Source organism: Pieris napi, chromosome 21, assembly GCF_905475465.1.
Source record: "Pieris napi chromosome 21, ilPieNapi1.2, whole genome shotgun sequence".
Lineage (NCBI taxonomy): Eukaryota > Metazoa > Arthropoda > Insecta > Lepidoptera > Pieridae > Pieris > Pieris napi.
The window spans coordinates 9,380,063-9,396,964 of NC_062254.1; the positions used below are offsets into that span (position 1 = coordinate 9,380,063).

Here is a 16,902-nt window from a genome sequence, read left to right on the forward strand (position 1 = left end):
ATTGCACGGTTATGAATTTAATACCTTATCATTGCACATTTTATCCCATAGAAATTATTTGGGGTATATAATAATGAAGCCAACAGTTTTAACAACAACTGATAAAAATTTAAATAGACCTGCAAGTGACATAAAATTATTAAGAGAAAAAGCTTTCTCACAAATTGGTGCAGAGGATTGGCGAAAATGTTGTGAACATGTAAACAAAATTGAAAACAAGACTCAGAAACGCGATTTTTTTATTTTTCTAGTTCTGAATGAGGTTTTATTTGTATGGTTGAAAATTAGAACATAAAGTAATTTACGATTCATTTATTTTTCATTAAATATTTTCAAATCTTAAGAACCTGATGTATAAAAACATTCTTCATACAAATAACTAACATACTTCATGTTTACAAATACTAAAGACAAATAAAAATAAAACAGAATCAAGATAATTTAATCCAATTTCCCCAGTATTGCCCACAATTTATTATATTTCCCTATTTGCCATGAGTTTCCGCTAGAATTCTTTAACTTACTTTTTTTCTTTATTCTTTAATTCTTAATTCTTCTTAACAAGTGTCAAGAAAAGTAAAAATCAAAGAGAACATCAACCTTTATTTCATCTGTGGACAAACCAAAATCTGTGGGACAAACAAGAAGTCCCGAATAACTACGAAGCGAGCCATAAAGGAAAAAAAAACTACGAAGCAATAGTTTTAGTGGAACATCCTTAAATAATTTAAAGTAATTTGTTTAAAATGACTTCAATTAAAGACGCTGCATCTTTGTATCAAAATTTAAAAACGGAATGGGCCAAAAAACCACGCAAGTTGGACAAATGCGGTGAACTTCTTAACAAAATTAAGGTGATGATGACTTAGCGATTCTTCAATTCCATAACAAAACTTAGGTGAATTCAAGAGTGTGAACTTTATTTAAAGCATGGTTGCTTATCTTACAAAAATTAGTTTTAAAAACTAGAAGGAATATCCGTCGGTTGAGACGTATTGTCTCAAATACAGTATTGCTGCATACCTACTTACAAATTTTAAAATAAAGCTTAATTTCAGATTGCCCTGACCAATCTAACATTTTTACCCAGTAATAACACACAGGCTAACCAGAAAGAGTTAATACTTGCTAGAGATGTTCTTGAAATTGGAGCACAATGGGCGGTGGCTGTTAAAGATGTTAAAGCTTTTGAGAGATACATGTCTCAGTTAAAATGCTATTATTTTGATTACAAGTAAGCTTTAATATATTTTTACAAGTATAAAACAATGTATTTATATATTTCCCTTTAAAGAATACAAGACTTATCTGACCTTTATAATTTTTCAGAGATCACTTACCAGAGTCAGCTTTTATGTACCAACTCTTAGGTTTAAATCTGCTATTTCTCCTCGCTCAAAATAGAGTTGCAGAGTTTCATACAGAATTGGAAAGACTGCCTGTTGATGTGATCAGAGCTGACCCTTATGTAAAACATCCTCTAGCTTTGGAGCAATATCTCATGGAAGGAAGTTACAATAAAATATTTTTGGCAAAGGTTTGTTAAATCATTAGTTAATTTCAAAAATCATTTTAAAAGTTACAATTATGTTTAAAGTACTTTCATGTTTTTAGGACAATGTACCAGCAGAGAGTTATACATTTTTCATGGATACTCTCTTAGATACAGTGCGTGGGGAAATAGCAGCTTGTATTGAAAAGGCTTATCTGAAGATACCTTGTGCTGAGGCTGCTCGAAGGTTGAACTTGACCACACAGCAGGCTGTACTTGAATATGGCAAGAGGGTAAGTAAATTTTAAGATAGTGTTTGTAACCATGTTTATAACCAATATGGTGGACCCCGTCAGAAAAATAGTCCGCTTAGAGATATCAAATATGTATATTAGGAAATATTACCATTTTATAATAATTTTATATTTCAATTATGTTATGGTTAATAAATTAAAATACACAAATTGTAAAAAAAGGCCATTTTCAATGTTATACTTTTAGCGTAACTGGATCCTCGGGTCAGACAACTGCTACCAGTTCAATGCAGCTGAAGAAAGTTGTGCAGCAGCTGCTGGCGTATTTCCTTCGTCAGATCTTGCTGAACAAACCATTGAATATGCTAGACACCTCGAGATGATTGTATAAATAAAACAATTACTAAAAACTTGAAATTCTTTAGTATTTATATGATTATACAACTGAAATTTTAAAATTTACCCATAAGTTTTATTAATCTTGATTTTGTACTGAGACTGTCATTAAAGTAATTAAATGTATGAATAAAATTACTATGTTATTTATAGGTTTAAAAATAATACAATACAATTGCATTGAAATCTGTTTGGTAGTAACAAACATGTACATCATACACAATTGTGGAAACAATAATTTTAAGTTTATTGCATAAAAAGCTATTTTCATCATTTCTATACAGACAAGGGGTGATTTAAGATTTATATTGATTTCATATTTTTGTTCAATGGAAGGTATTATGATAACAGTTTCCTTAATAAAACTAATTTTTTTTTTCATAAGTTCTGATCTTAATTATATATTTGTGATACTTTAATTTCTACTAATGCATAACATAAGCCTTTAAAAAAATTTATTGTAGTAGCTTATTTTTGATTTCAGTTTAGGTGGGCAAATGAAATTTCATTAATTTGCTAGACATTCAATATTATCTAATTTAAGTAATTTCGAAAAGTATTCTAGAGCTATTTTTAAATCCCAGTCTTTTTCTTCCAAGCACCTGTAACAAAATTATATATTTTATAACAGTACATTAATTACTAGTCAGTAAAATTAATTTAAAAACAGTCAAAAAATATACTCTCGCGTTTGCGAAACTAGGGTTTCATTTTAATAATATTTATGGTTAGTATAAAACTGACTTTCATTATAATATAACAAAACAATCATTGGTATCGGAAATATAAGATTTTATGAAAACATTACACAGAATAGTTTTTTCAATTCGTATAGACCATATACTTACAACAAGTAAGTATATAGTCTATTCGAATTTTGTTTATATTTACCTTGAACTTTGACAAGAATTCAAACCAGTTAATTTAGAGAAAGCGTTTATTAGACTACTCTTGCTCTCGTCATCTAAGGGACCCTCAAATTTCCAACTTGGTGTTTTATCTTGAACCTATAATTTAAAAAAATCATTTCAGTAAATTTACTTGTTCGTCATATGGTGCGTTCCACTAAGCGCTCACGACGATCAAAATGCTCCTTTAGCCATTCCACATACCGACCGCGGTCGTTGTGGTCACGGCGAAAACGTCACTCATGACGTCATGACTAATGCTCACGCAACGCTCACAACGACCCATCTAAAGAGGTGGGTCGTTGTGAACGTTGAGAATAATTTGGCGCAATTTTTGAAATTGTTTTTGAAATATGACAAATAATAATATTATTATATTTAAATTCTTCATCCGAATAGCGAAAAATTACATTTTCATAGTGAATAATACATGGCCTAAGTTGTCGGTTTTCACGATTATAATTTTTTATAATTGCATCCCATTCTTCATCTGAGCTAGATGAACTAGTTTCTGGAGCTTTATTGCGATGCATAAGCAAATATCCAACTGCCGTCAAAGCCATTTCGATTATATTTAAACTTAAGTTGTTTGATAACTTCACGAAAATTATTTATAAAATATTCAATTATTCTTCACTTTTAACATAAATAAATTTAAGTCACAAATATCAAAACTTATTGTTTATTATTACCTAACCTCCTTAAAATTCTACTATTTTCAAACTTCACATTTGTAATATTTACATGAACGCCCAAAACGCTCCATAATCCATTCTTGAGTTAACGACAGTAACATTGACAATCAAGTGGAATGGGGAAATCAGCGGTCGTGAGCGTGAGCGTTGTGAACGCTTAGTGGAACGCACCAATAACTCAACATATTGACTTGGCTTAAAGGTCTCGTTACCAGGCCATAAAATTATTAAAAAAAAAACATATTGACTTGTCTATGCCGCCCGATGTTAAGTCGGAACTGTCAATGTCACGTCCAATTGTAATAAAATTTCGCATCAAACAACTACTGTGAACTGTCAAATAATCAAACTACGACTTGTGTGTTAGACTCTTAAACGGCGTGGGTCCATTTTACATTTCTGATTTCAATTATAACTTTTCACAGAAAACATAACTTGTTAAAATGAAAAAACATCAAACCAGACAAAAGACGGTAAACGACCCAGTAATCGTTTCACGTGTAAAGAACTACTTAGCGGAAAATGTCGATAAAACATTTGTGGATGTTAGTCAAATGGCGCGGTCACTCAAAGAGCGATATCGTGAATATAACAATAGGAGCGACAACGCTTTCTGTCAGATGGTCGAAAGTGCTTATAAAGTAGTGCTACAGAGTTACGGTTTAGACGGAGCATCCACATCGGAAGGGTCAGAGGAAGAGTCCGATTTGGAGCTGTTGGACGATAACAACAGCGCCTTAAACGACCGTTTACTAACAATGTACAACATGCAAGACAAAAAGCGATCGGCATCTTCTCGACGCCAGACGGATAAATCTGGTGAACCTATCGATATAATAAGCAGCGACGAAGAGGGTGGTGCGGCGCCAAAACTTCCAAAAATCAATGATCAAATAACCATAACCCCACATATTCCGGTTCGTAAAACAAATAATACCTCAGAGGCACCTCAAAAACCTGTAGTTTCTAACCCTGCAGACAAAAAGCGTAAACCAGATACAAAAAGTGTAGCTACAAAAAAGAAATTTGAGATTGGCATACCAAAGAATGTTAAAGTTGGTTTTGAAGATGTTGGGGGTTTGTCAGAGACAATAACACAGATCTGCGATTTGGTTTTACATATGAAGCATCCTGAAGTGTATACAAAGTTAGGTATAAAGAGTCCCCGAGGGGCATTATTGCACGGGCCGCCTGGGACAGGTAAAACATTGTTAGCCCATGCTATAGCTGGTAAATTACAATTACCCTTTATTGCAGTTAGTGGAACTGAATTAGTGGGTGGCATGTCAGGAGAATCTGAAGAGAGGATAAGAGAGCTTTTTGATCGGGCTGTTTCAGAATCACCTTGCATATTATTTATTGATGAAATTGATTCTGTTTGTGGAAATAGAATAAATGCTCAAAAAGATATGGAAAAGAGAATGGTGGCCCAATTATTGGCATGTTTAGATGGCTTAGCTGAGGAAAATTCTTGTGTTTTAGTGCTGGCAGCAACAAATAATCCTGATACTTTAGATCCAGCTTTAAGAAGAGCGGGTCGTCTTGAACAAGAAATAACATTAGGTATTCCTACACTAAAAGCCCGAAAAGAAATCCTTACAATTTTATGTAAAAACTTATCACTGAGTGAAGAAGTGGATATGAATGTTTTAGCTCAAGTTACACCAGGCTTTGTGGGAGCTGATTTACAAGCATTAGTAAATAAAGCAAGTACTTATGCAGTAAAAAGAATATTCAAAGATATTCAACAATTAGAAAAAGAACAAACTAAAAAAAACATAGCAAGTATCACAACCAGTGAAATTCCAAAAGATACTATACCAAATGGGGAAAAAGTAGAAGAACCTACATCAAATGTAACAGCAGATGAGACTGGAGATTCAGAAAAAAACACATCTGATGTTCAACCACCTCTGCAAAGTAATGAGGCAGTTCCACAGGAGCCTAACATTGAAGGTGCTGTTGTGCCCATACAAGAAAGCAATAATATTGATGAACCCAACATTGAAATTGATCCTGTAGCTGAAGTCTTAGATTTATTAGAAAATACTACTCCGTATTCATCTGACAAACTTCAAGGCCTTGCACTGAGCCAAGAAGATTTCCTTAAGGCACTTAAAACAACAAAACCTTGTGCTGTCAGAGAAGGTATTGTTACAGTACCTGATGTCACATGGGATGACGTGGGATCTTTAAGCCAGGTTAGAAAAGATTTACAGTTGGCTGTATTAGCTCCTGTGAAGTATCCCGAACAAATGAAAAAGCTAGGCTTGGCTGCACCAAGTGGTGTCCTACTCTGTGGTCCACCAGGGTGTGGTAAAACCTTATTGGCAAAGGCAGTTGCGAACGAAGCTGGGGTCAATTTTATTTCTGTCAAAGGACCAGAGCTGCTGAACATGTATGTAGGTGAGAGTGAAAGAGCTGTACGAACATGTTTCAGACGAGCAAGGAACTCTGCTCCCTGTGTTATATTTTTTGATGAATTTGACGCTTTATGTCCAAGACGTAGCTCCCACGATAACAATGGCTCAACAAGAGTTGTCAATCAATTGCTAACTGAAATGGATGGTATTGAGAGCCGAGAAGGTGTCTTTGTACTTGCTGCATCAAATCGGCCAGATATTATTGATCCAGCTGTATTACGACCAGGACGTCTAGATCGTATTATGTATGTTGGCATGCCAGCAAAGAATGACAGGCATGACATTCTCGAGAAGCTTACTAAATGTGGGACTAAGCCAAAGTTAGGACCAGATGTAGATTTGCAAGTCCTTGCAGATTTAACTGAGGGCTATACTGGTGCAGATTTGTCTGGTTTACTACGAGCAGCTGCAACCAACTCATTGACAACGCATATAACAAATGGAACCCTGGAGGGCGATATATTTGTTACTTTTAATGACTTTAGAGCTGCACTGAGCAAATGTAAACCTTCAGTTTCACAAAAGGAGCGGGAACATTATGAAAAACTGCGATTAAAATATGCAGAGGGTATTGATGAGAAAGAGATGGAAATGGAGACTGAACCAACAAACGAGGAGTGTATGGACACTGTGTAGCATACTGATTTAGTCTCATACATGCATCACATTCTGTTTTTTTTATCAAATTATTTATATGTCATGATCAATTTTAATAATTTGATGTTTTGCCTTAAGACTTAGCCTTATAATATATACTTTTTACCCCAAAAATATCTTACAGTGATTGTGTGTACATAATGTAGTTGATATGTCTTAAGTTGCAATAAATAAAGTATTTTTACTATTTAAACTTTATTTTTAGTCCTAACTTGACCTTAAGACCACTCAAACATAATTTAATGAAAATTCTTATGCAATATACAAATCTAACCTTTTTTCAATTATAATAAAATGAAGTAATAATTAAATGCAATTTATAAAAAATCCACACCCATTATTTTAATAATACTAACGATTATTTTTTATGAGTCAATAGATTTTATAGATACATTCTTCATATCTACAAGAAAATAAAATACGTTTTATGCGAACATCCTTGCTAACCACTAGAAATATTTAGCGTTTTAGAAAGTTCATTGTTTTACATTGAAAATAAAAAATAAAATCTTGTCAATGCCTTTGTTCTACTAGTTTATTTTATCAAAATTCTTTCATTCGTTGAGGCCTTTTAAAGAAATAAAAACACATTTAGTTGATATAAGCATAAATAAATAGTTATTTATCAATAACGTATAAAGCATGCCGTGCAAGCATGCCATGTATTGTAAAATAAATAAATAATAAGTAAAAGTACCTATGTGGTACTGGCGGTCAGATAATTTACTATGGACCAGTTTTAGCTTAGCTAGTAGTGAGTACGAACCCCGGCTACGTACTAAGGAATCTGGCGTGTCTTAAGACACAAAAGTTGTCAAGTACTAACGATAAAGGATCATAAATCTTCTGATACACAAAAATCTAGCTCTTTAACTATTTTTACAGTGGCTGGCAAATGTATTGGTCTTCAAAAACGTATAGTATCTATGCACGGTATAAATATTATTGTTACACGTATAGGTCGGTTATCGAAAGCTGGCGGGTTCACAGTACTCACACTAATGCAATTTCACATACAGAATGTTTCAAAATATGATTTTTTTGCCATGCTATACATTTTAGTCCACTCTGGTTTTAGTAAGGTTGGGTGGGTTGTAAATAAATAAAAATGTGTCAAATACATATAAATATTGGGTGCATACGAGGGTGGATCCAAAAGTTCTAAGCCAGACCAAGAACGTGAAACAGTAGTTCTTGTAAATAATTTTTCATTTTTCGACATAAGCTCCATCTAGCTCAACACACTTCACTTTTACTTCACTAACTATTCTTTCAATACTCCTCTTAGAAACCCCAGTCGCATCTGATGTCAAATTAAATATAGCATTTTTTCATTAAAATAATTAAAAACATTGTGCACCATTTCACGAGATTGCCCTGGTAATGTTTGAAAAAAGATCAACATGTATAAAATAATAATAATATCAAACAGTAAAGATCAACATAAACAGTAGCAAAAGAAAAACAATAACTGTCTCTTTTATACTCATTAGCTTGACCGAGCGCGAGAGAGACGGACAGTCTTTTCATGATGTATTTGTGATTGTATTTCAGTTTGACATCACGTCTCGCGCTTATTCACAGACACTACACAAGCACAAAGTGTAAATGTGTTGAAGCCGCCAGCTTTAGATAACATACCTATAAGGACTTGTTTGTTTTTGAAATAATACTCACAATGGCAACTCTGAAAGCGTTTGCGGCACATTCCTTTGTAGCTTCATCCCAATACAGCATCTCATTATAGATCTTGTACTCAATCCCGTCCTCGCATACAAGTAGGACAGTTCTTGTGAACGCTAAGACCTTCTCATCATCAGCCAACGACTCGGTGCTTGTACTAACAATACCATTAATTCGGAGTAGAGTTTGTGTTTCCTAGAGAAATTTATAATTGACTTAAAATCTTGATAAGCAAGATACCAACATTCAGAAACGACTATCGAACTCCCGAATGTTAAAATCCAATATTATAAATTAAGATGTAAGCTATTAGACCAGTGCAGATAGCCTTCAAAATAAATAAAAAGTGAAAAAAATTACAGTAGGATGAAACCCATTAGAAAGGCAGGGGAATATGATCAAAATGAAAGGAAAAATAAATTACGGTCGATCTGAGGTCGGGAAGGGGAAGGGGGGGGAGTTTTAAGGGTAAAAGCGGTTTATCTCGATTTCTTAGGACTTTTAGTTTTGCCGGAAATCGAGGTAAACCGTTTTTTACCCTTAAAACTCCCCCCCTACCCCTTCCCGACCTTAGATCGACCGTAATTTATTTTTCCTTTCATTTTGATCATATTCCCCTGCTTTTCTAATGGGTTTCATCCTACTGTAATTTTTTTTGGTTTCAAAAATTATCGGCACTGGTCTATATCCTATCTTTTAAGTTAGATCAAACTGCACACGGTGTGCAAATTTGATTGAAATCGGTTAATTAGTTTAGGAGTCCATAGCGGACAAACAACGTGACACGTAATTTATATATATTAAGATTATTATATCGTATTTAAAATCGCATAAATGTTGCAGCTTCTAACAATACAAACAACTTGGCGATTTAAAATAGCGACGTGATTTATTGTCAGTTCTCGCAAAAAAAGTTTTTTTTTTTTAAATAGCCTCACGCAGAGCGTATTGCCACAGACAAAGGTAGAAGTAAACTGTTGCCAAAAAGTAAAAAAAAAAGAAAAAAAAGGTAGAAGTAAATTTAGAAGCATTATTTGTTTACCTATTATCATTGTGTATTAGCATTTAATTGTTCAATGTAATTCAAAATACAACGAATATAAGCCTTACTTACCGTATGCATCATAACGTCGATGTTAAAGGAATGTATATCGTGTCGAAGGTGCGGCCACTTGTGTATCAATTTACCGATTTTTTCCGAACCTTGGACGAAGTCGTAATTACCTTCCGCTAAGCAACGGCTGCGAAGGAACAGCTGACGTACGAGGCTGTATTCGTGATTGTAACCTTAAAGAAACTTAGTTTAAAAATTAACGTTCTTTACTTCGAGTTGGTCGCTTAAAAAACGTAATTAAAGAGGCGTAAAGGAACGTATCAGCGAAAGACACAATATTTGTATTTTGATGTGAAACATCTATAACCGCACGTGAAACCGATTTCTGGCGTGGCGACGCATGCCGTGGCGACGCGTCGCCACGCTATATGATGGTATATATATATGCAGTAATAAGTACGGTGTGTGTATTTCAAAGTCACTGATTAAACGAATTAAGTAGTCACGATTTAAATTAAATTTGTAAATTTTTATATATAATCTGGAAAAAATCGTAATATTTTAGTTTATCATTATGACATATTTAGTTCCTATCACAATCTATTCTTTTCTGCATATTACTAGTCATTGATTTCCTTATTTTGTGATTACGTCAACAGTAATTATTTACTTTTTTACACATATTGTCTGCTTGAAAATAAAATGCATTTTCGAGGATTCCTACAAAAAATAAATACGTTTATGTACTATTATTTTTGAGAGCTTTGCTTACTTTTGCTGACAAGAGGAAAGGGGGGGGGGGGGATAAATTACAGTAAATATGCTTTACGTAATACTTGAACAGCCCCTATTCGGGAATTAAACATTATCTGTAGAGCTATGTACGCATTTAACATTCGCCCGAACGGTAAAGGAAAAAATCGCGAGGAAACCTTGCCTAGACCCAATAAGACGACGTGTGTCAGCCACAGGAGACTGATAACCTACTTGCCTATTAGATTGACAAACGATCATGAAACCTGATCATGAAATCTAATTCGTGGGTAACACTGAAAATGTTTAGAATTGTCCAGTTAGAAACATTGCTAATGAAAACTTTTTTTGAATTCAATTTTTTTGAACCCATAACTAAAGATAAAGTTCGAGGTATTCGCTTATGAGCTCTGAAGATGCGGTGAAAGCATACGAAAATGCCATAGAAGAGACCCCTAAGGAAGAATGGGCCCACTGCTATTCTCAGTGGTTCCATCGAATGCGACGATGTGTAGATAGGAACGGAGATTACTTCGAAAAACAATAAAAGTATTGGCAACTTTCTACATTAAGTCGTTTTTTTTTTAGCGGCCTCATAGCCTAGCGGTCTTATTAATTAAGGCAGCTAGGTGAGGGGTGCCGGGTTCGATTCTCGGCCTTTGGGAGGGTTGTGCGGTACCGGGCGAGTGCCTAAAACCGCACATGTAGGACACGGTCGAATTTCTAAAGACTAGCACGAATTATAAAAAATCCTATACTTGACGCTGGCTAATGCACAAATCGTGCCAGAGCCATAAAAAAAAAAAGTTTTTCATTTTAAAAACATTTTCAGCGTTACCTAGGTAGCATACAAAAATCTGAGGCCCAGACCTAAACTAACCTAAAAAGATTGTAGCGCCACTTTTTTTTTAGCTAATACGTATGGGTTTTACTTACGTAATTTAATCTTACTGGTAATAGTCAACACTGCATCTTTATGATACATTTCCTGTATAGGATTTCGTTTGTCCGGCTCAAGGTCCAAAAGCCTAAAGAAGTAGCTCACAAACTTCTCAACTAACGGTTTAGCGTCAATCAAACAATAGCATGGTTTCAATTCCGGCATTTGATGTCCTCTTTGAATGGAGACGCCGTCCTGAAAATTTCATTACTAAAGTTCTGTTTGTGTTCTTGATATATCGTTGATTGATAACACAAAAGCATTCCATCGAGACGGTTTTTCTAGTATCATCCAGTGTAATAGACAAAAACTCTTCTGTAAAATCATTTCTTAAGCTTATCAACGCCGGCCGGCAACGCACTCGCGAGCCCTCTGGCATTGAGAGTGTCCATGGGCGGCGGTATCACTTAACATCAGGTGAGCCTCCTGCCCGTTTGCCCCCCGTTCTATAAAAAAAAAATCCTATCCTCATCAATCGTGACTTGTATAATTCTTATGTTTCCTTTTACATCACTATTCGCTGTTCATGTATTTGTTAGATTAGCTTTTAAGTTTTTAGTTTGTTATTAATATTTTTATTTTTTTGTATTACTTTAGATTATGGATTCTGCACTTCTCGCAAGCATGTTTCTCTTTTTTTTTTAGATTTTCTCTTAACTAGGGTTGCCTGGAAGAGATCGCTTATTAGCGATAAGGCCACCCGTTGCATCCCTTATAATTTTTATGTATTGTGTTTCTTTTATTTGCAACGAAGTGTAAATAAATAAATAAATAAAAATCTAGTATTAGGATCAACTTTCACTGGCGCAGAGTCCATTAAGATATTGGATAAGACTATTAAACCAATTAATCAATCAAAATACGTTTATTAAGTTTAGATGCGTTATGCTTATTATGCTTATGAATATTAAAAACGTTTACAAAATTCGCGAAAGAGCAAGACTACACCATCCGTTCGCAAAAATACCAGGAGGCCTTGTTCTGAGAAGAACGGGCAAGAAACTCAGCAAGTTTTACCCTCCCTCTACATTACAATTATTCAAAGCAAAATGTCATAAACCACAACGTCATTAAAGTTACATAAGTAAAAAAAATATCTGTTCTGTGATTTACCACAGTCATCATTACACACATATTCACATTACTTCAAAGATAACAATATAATTAGAACTATTGCCAAGCGTTTTGTCTTCTAAACATCTTGATACCACGGGCCTAGTGAGAAGATTGAAAATGACAAAACCATTTGATCAATGTGAGTGAGGCCTTTGGGTAAAATTCGAAAATTAGCGATATTCCTGTACGAATTGGATTAAGAATCATTTAAGTATTTCTGAACCATTTCGACTATACTCTGATTTTTCATTCCGTAGAATTCTGACATTTCATAAGTGTTAATACTAAAAAAGTTCTCCACCGAAAAAGGGAAAAATTTGACCCATTAACTTTTCTTTTTTTTTAAATTTGACCATTTAACTTTTATTACTTTATTCTATTCTTTAGCTGGCATCACTGACTACTAATTTCAGGTATAGTAAACCTTTTTAAAAAACTAAAATGTTAGCTGTCACGTCGCGTCTGTCCAATTGATTGATTGATTGGGACGTAATTATCACACGCCGTAAAACTACTTGGAATGTGTAGCACCGCGCTTAATGAAATGGATACATTCACTAACAAATAAAATGTATGTATAGACTCAGATGTTCAGACTCTGTATTGAAATTGAAAAGTGTGCCCGGCCAAAAAGGTTTGCCATTTCTGACATGTCAAAAAATGATAGCTGTCAGAATTCTACGTAATTAAAAATCGGAGTACCAACAATTTGAGTATTTGGGGACAAAGATTCCCGATTCTTATCCGGAACGCACTTGCGAGCCTTCGGTATCATTTCATATCAGCTGCCATCTGACCGTTTACCCCTTTTTTTTTAAATTACTTATATACTAAATTACTGATAAATTCAGGAACAAAATAAAAAACTTACCAATTTTCTCAAACACGAGAACAGTGTCCGAAAAACTTTTATATAATAATCTCCGTCCACATAATTCAAACATAAGGGATTTCCTTCCAGCGATAACGATTGCAACATTAAACCTCGCAATGGCAACACTGATTGAATATTATCCAGTAAGTTATATGAGAGGTCTAAGTGTAGCAATTTAGGTAATTTTGATACGAGGTCAAAATCTTGTATTGATCTAAAAAAATAATGAAGTTTAATTGAGGGTAGACACTTTTTACTGCATTTTAAAAGGTAGCTAATATTTTTTCTAAGTTCAAACTTTGAACAACGTGAAAACTTGATTTACAAAAATCAATGGCACTACAACCTTTTATATCTAGGCCTCAGATTTATATATCTGTTTCGTTATTATTGGTTTCTCTCATAGGCAAGTAGGTGAGGTATACGTGATCTAAACCTTTTTTTGGATTTGTGGAAATCCGGTTTTTCACGACGTTATCTTTCACCGTACGACCGAGTGCACACATATACAGAAAGTCCATTGGTGCACAGCCGGGGTTCGAACCTACGACCTCAGTGATGAAAATCGTAAGCTGAAGTTAACACTACTACTGCTTTAAAAATTGCAGAAAACAATTGAAGTAATGTAAAAAAAAACTACAATTGCATTGACAGGTTGATATAAATCATATGAGTATCTCGACATGACTCAGGAAGCGTTCCAGTATTACGTAACGAATTTTGGGAAGGGGGGGGGGGGGGTGTATTCTATTTGTAACGTACGATGCGGGGCCGGGATTGATTTACGCGTTATTGTTAATATTATTTTCGACTTTCCAGTACTTTACACCACATAATGGTAACTTTTAGGTATAAAGAGTCACTAGGTGGTTACGAAACGTGTTACTATACAACTTGGGTACAGAAATACGTTATGGCGCGTTACATGGGGGGGGGGGTCAATAATCTCAAAAAATTTCGTGACATAATACTTGAACGCTCCCTAAGAGATATTTGTGGACAAACATACACTTTCAAAAGCCCATATATCCAATATCGGACAATACATACATAAAGATCAAACAGAGAACCTTCTTGAAGTCGGTCAGTAAAAAGCGGCAAGATAATCAGTTATATGACGGTCCCATGACTGAGAGGTTTTGGGTCACACGTAAGTACTTACGTAAGCCGATTGTGCGATAAGTCCAGCTGGTCCAAATTCTCCCAATCACAACCTTGTATAAGGTCTATTAATTCAGCTTGGTTCGTTGGACGATTCAATGGGAAATATATAAAGTTACTTATATCTGTAATAGGAAGTAATAAAGTATATATATAATAAGCTGTAAAAACTCAACTAAAGCGTACGAGTAGGGTATACTGGACTGAACTGGTTTTCAGGCTATAAAAGCACGGCGCGTGGTGTGGCGCGCTCAGTACAGCTGTCTGCCACCCTGTTGAGCACACGAGCCTTTTCTTTTATCGCGTTTTGTTTAAAATCTTTATTAAGTAAAGATAATAACAAACACCGAACGAGGGAGCCGCCTGCACTAAATACTACGCCGGCACCAAGGTAAGGAAAGTGCTGCGCCTATCCCGGCTTCCCACCAGCGGGTCTCACCGGGGGATGCGCATGCGCGGACCAAACTAAGGTGTCCAGGCTGTGCCTGGCAGACTCCAGCTCCCGTTATGGAGCGAAGATCCCGTCGCGACGAGTCTGGCCCGCGCGCCAAAGAACGCTCCCGCTCGCGCGGTGGAGCCGCGCCGCCGCCGCCGTCGTCAACCACAATTACACCCGCGTCGCGTATGGCAGACCGGCCCAGGTTTGACTCTCGCTCGCGTAGCGATCGAGCCCTGGGACCGGGAGCCGAAGACAGTGTAAATAAAAACATTTCCTACGAACAGCTCTCGTCGCGGTATACGGCTGGCGTATACCCCGACGCAGCGGCCCCCCACAACCCCTCCCCCGCGGAGGAAATTAGTGACCAACGCGGAATATCGCGTACGACCTCGGATGTAAATTTAAATGCAAATTTAAATATAAACTTAAGTGAAAGTGTAAGTGCCCACGGTGGCGATTTTAGGCCGCAGCTCTCGTCGCGGTATACGGACGACGAGAGCGCCCTTGTCGCCACCCCGCACCGACCTCAACCTCATCAAATAATAAATCCTGTAAGTAAAGATTTATCAGACCTATCTTATCAAGGCGACAACCCTGCCCATGGGCGCGATCCTGAAGAGCTGATCGCGTACCTAGAGGGCGACCTGCGGCCTTTGCAGCCCGTATCCGCGCGGGCCGGATATGAGTTGGATGCGTTTTTTGTTGCGCAGACAATCATAGGCCGGTACGCAACGGACGGGCTCGCACGTGCCATGTGCGAGTACCTCTCACAGACCCGCAGGCGCCTACTGGAGCAGGGTGTCATGACATCGCCGCTATCAAGCGACGAACACAATGCGCTCGCCGAAGCGAGGCGAGCGCATAATTTCTCCTTACGCCGCCCGCCGCCGCAGGACTTTTACGAGGACGCCGCCGGGACGGCGCCCAAGCGCATGTGCGCACAGACGACGCCGCCATCTCCCGCCATATGCCGCCATCGGATGCCGCCGCAACCGCAGGCGCCGTTGTCTCAGAGAGACCCGAGCCGTCGTCGCCTGGCGGATGCGCCCATGGGCATGACGCCCACCATGGCGCCCCCCGCACCCCATCAAGTGGCGGCTCAAACGGAGCCGCAGGTCACGGCGGACACGGATTTATCGACGACCGCCCCGCCCATGGGCACGACGCCCACCACGGTGCCTCCCGCACCCCCACAAGCGACGGCTCAATCAGCGCCTCAAGACGCGGCGAATTCGTACGCCGCGACGACTGCATCGCCGGCAGTAGCCCGCCGGCCCCCCCTCGCACCCCTGCCCCCCGCCGCATCGAAGCCGAAATATCCGCCGTTTGTGATCGAGTCCCTCCCTGACTGGACGGTACATGTCAGGGAGATGAAAAAAAGGCTCGGGCGCACGGTCAACGCGCGCGCTTTTGGGCAGGGGTTGAAAATCATCCCCGAAGACGAAGAGGAGTACCGTGTGGTACAACGGTACCTTGGGGAGTTGGAGAGTAGCGGCGTCAACGTCGTTTACTTCTCCTACTCCCTACCAGCTGACAGGCAGCTGAAGGTGGCAGTGCGGGGCGTTCCGGCGGACACGGAGCCCGAGGCCATCATGACAGAGCTGCGCGACCTCGGGTTTGAGCCGGAACACGCTCAGCCCATACGCGCCAGGAAGGGTAGACCGGGGTGTATCTTCCTAGTTATTCTGCGCCGCACCCCCGACCTCACCCCCGCTATATATGACATCAAGGAGTTGCTGTGTATACCGGGGGTCACGATCGAGTCCTGGCGGGGCAAAAGGGGCCCCGCCCAATGTCACCGGTGCCAAGGATTTAGACACTCTTCGCACCAATGCCACCGGGCCTTAGCCTGTGTGAGGTGCGGGGAGGGACACCACGCCACAGACTGCCCCCTGCCAAAGGGGGCAACGCCGAAGTGCGTCAACTGCAAGGGGGCGCACCCGGCGAACCATAGCACGTGCCCTGTGCTAAAGGAGGAGGCGCGCAATAAGCGCGCCGGCACAGTGGCACACACCACACGGGGCATGGGCGCCTCGAAGGCGCGTGGCGCACATGGC

At 38.2% G+C, this 16,902-nt stretch overlaps 3 protein-coding genes across 4 annotated transcripts in view; 2 read left to right on the forward strand and 1 right to left on the reverse strand.

Moving 5' to 3' along the window:
• The first annotated feature begins 638 nt into the window (after positions 1–638).
• On the forward strand, positions 639–2,277 carry LOC125060367 (26S proteasome non-ATPase regulatory subunit 8-like). Its single transcript, XM_047665242.1, has 5 exons — positions 639–854; positions 1,059–1,234; positions 1,330–1,537; positions 1,615–1,785; positions 1,994–2,277. Exons 1-5 carry the CDS (start codon positions 747–749, stop codon positions 2,135–2,137), a joined length of 807 nt encoding a protein of 268 aa, XP_047521198.1. The 5' UTR covers positions 639–746; the 3' UTR covers positions 2,138–2,277.
• The window catches only part of LOC125060365 (nuclear RNA export factor 1-like), a 34,968-nt gene continuing 20,216 nt past the window's right edge, over positions 2,151–16,902 (reverse strand). For both annotated transcript variants that reach the window (XM_047665240.1, XM_047665241.1), the window contains exons 11-17: positions 14,408–14,531; positions 13,243–13,459; positions 11,252–11,450; positions 9,623–9,795; positions 8,503–8,703; positions 3,034–3,149; positions 2,151–2,744 (exon numbers count right to left, since the gene is read on the reverse strand). In XM_047665240.1, the coding sequence (XP_047521196.1) occupies positions 2,651–2,744; positions 3,034–3,149; positions 8,503–8,703; positions 9,623–9,795; positions 11,252–11,450; positions 13,243–13,459; positions 14,408–14,531 (1,124 nt within the window). In that variant the 3' untranslated portion in view covers positions 2,151–2,650. The remainder of the gene's footprint in view (positions 2,745–3,033; positions 3,150–8,502; positions 8,704–9,622; positions 9,796–11,251; positions 11,451–13,242; positions 13,460–14,407; positions 14,532–16,902) is intronic.
• On the forward strand, positions 4,073–7,018 carry LOC125060364 (nuclear valosin-containing protein-like). The gene has a single exon (XM_047665239.1). It carries the CDS (start codon positions 4,189–4,191, stop codon positions 6,802–6,804), a length of 2,616 nt encoding a protein of 871 aa, XP_047521195.1. The 5' UTR covers positions 4,073–4,188; the 3' UTR covers positions 6,805–7,018.

What these genes read in the sequence shown, in the direction of transcription:
- LOC125060364 (XM_047665239.1), top strand. Translation starts at nt 4,189, where the DNA reads ATGAAAAAACATCAAACCAGACAAAAGACGGTAAACGACCCAGTAATC.
- LOC125060367 (XM_047665242.1), top strand. Translation starts at nt 747, where the DNA reads ATGACTTCAATTAAAGACGCTGCATCTTTGTATCAAAATTTAAAAACG. An exon ending in AACTTCTTAACAAAATTAAG is followed by an intron (nt 855 to 1,058) that starts GTGATGATGACT and finishes GCTTAATTTCAG; the next exon opens with ATTGCCCTGACCAATCTAAC. An exon ending in ATAAAATATTTTTGGCAAAG is followed by an intron (nt 1,538 to 1,614) that starts GTTTGTTAAATC and finishes TCATGTTTTTAG; the next exon opens with GACAATGTACCAGCAGAGAG.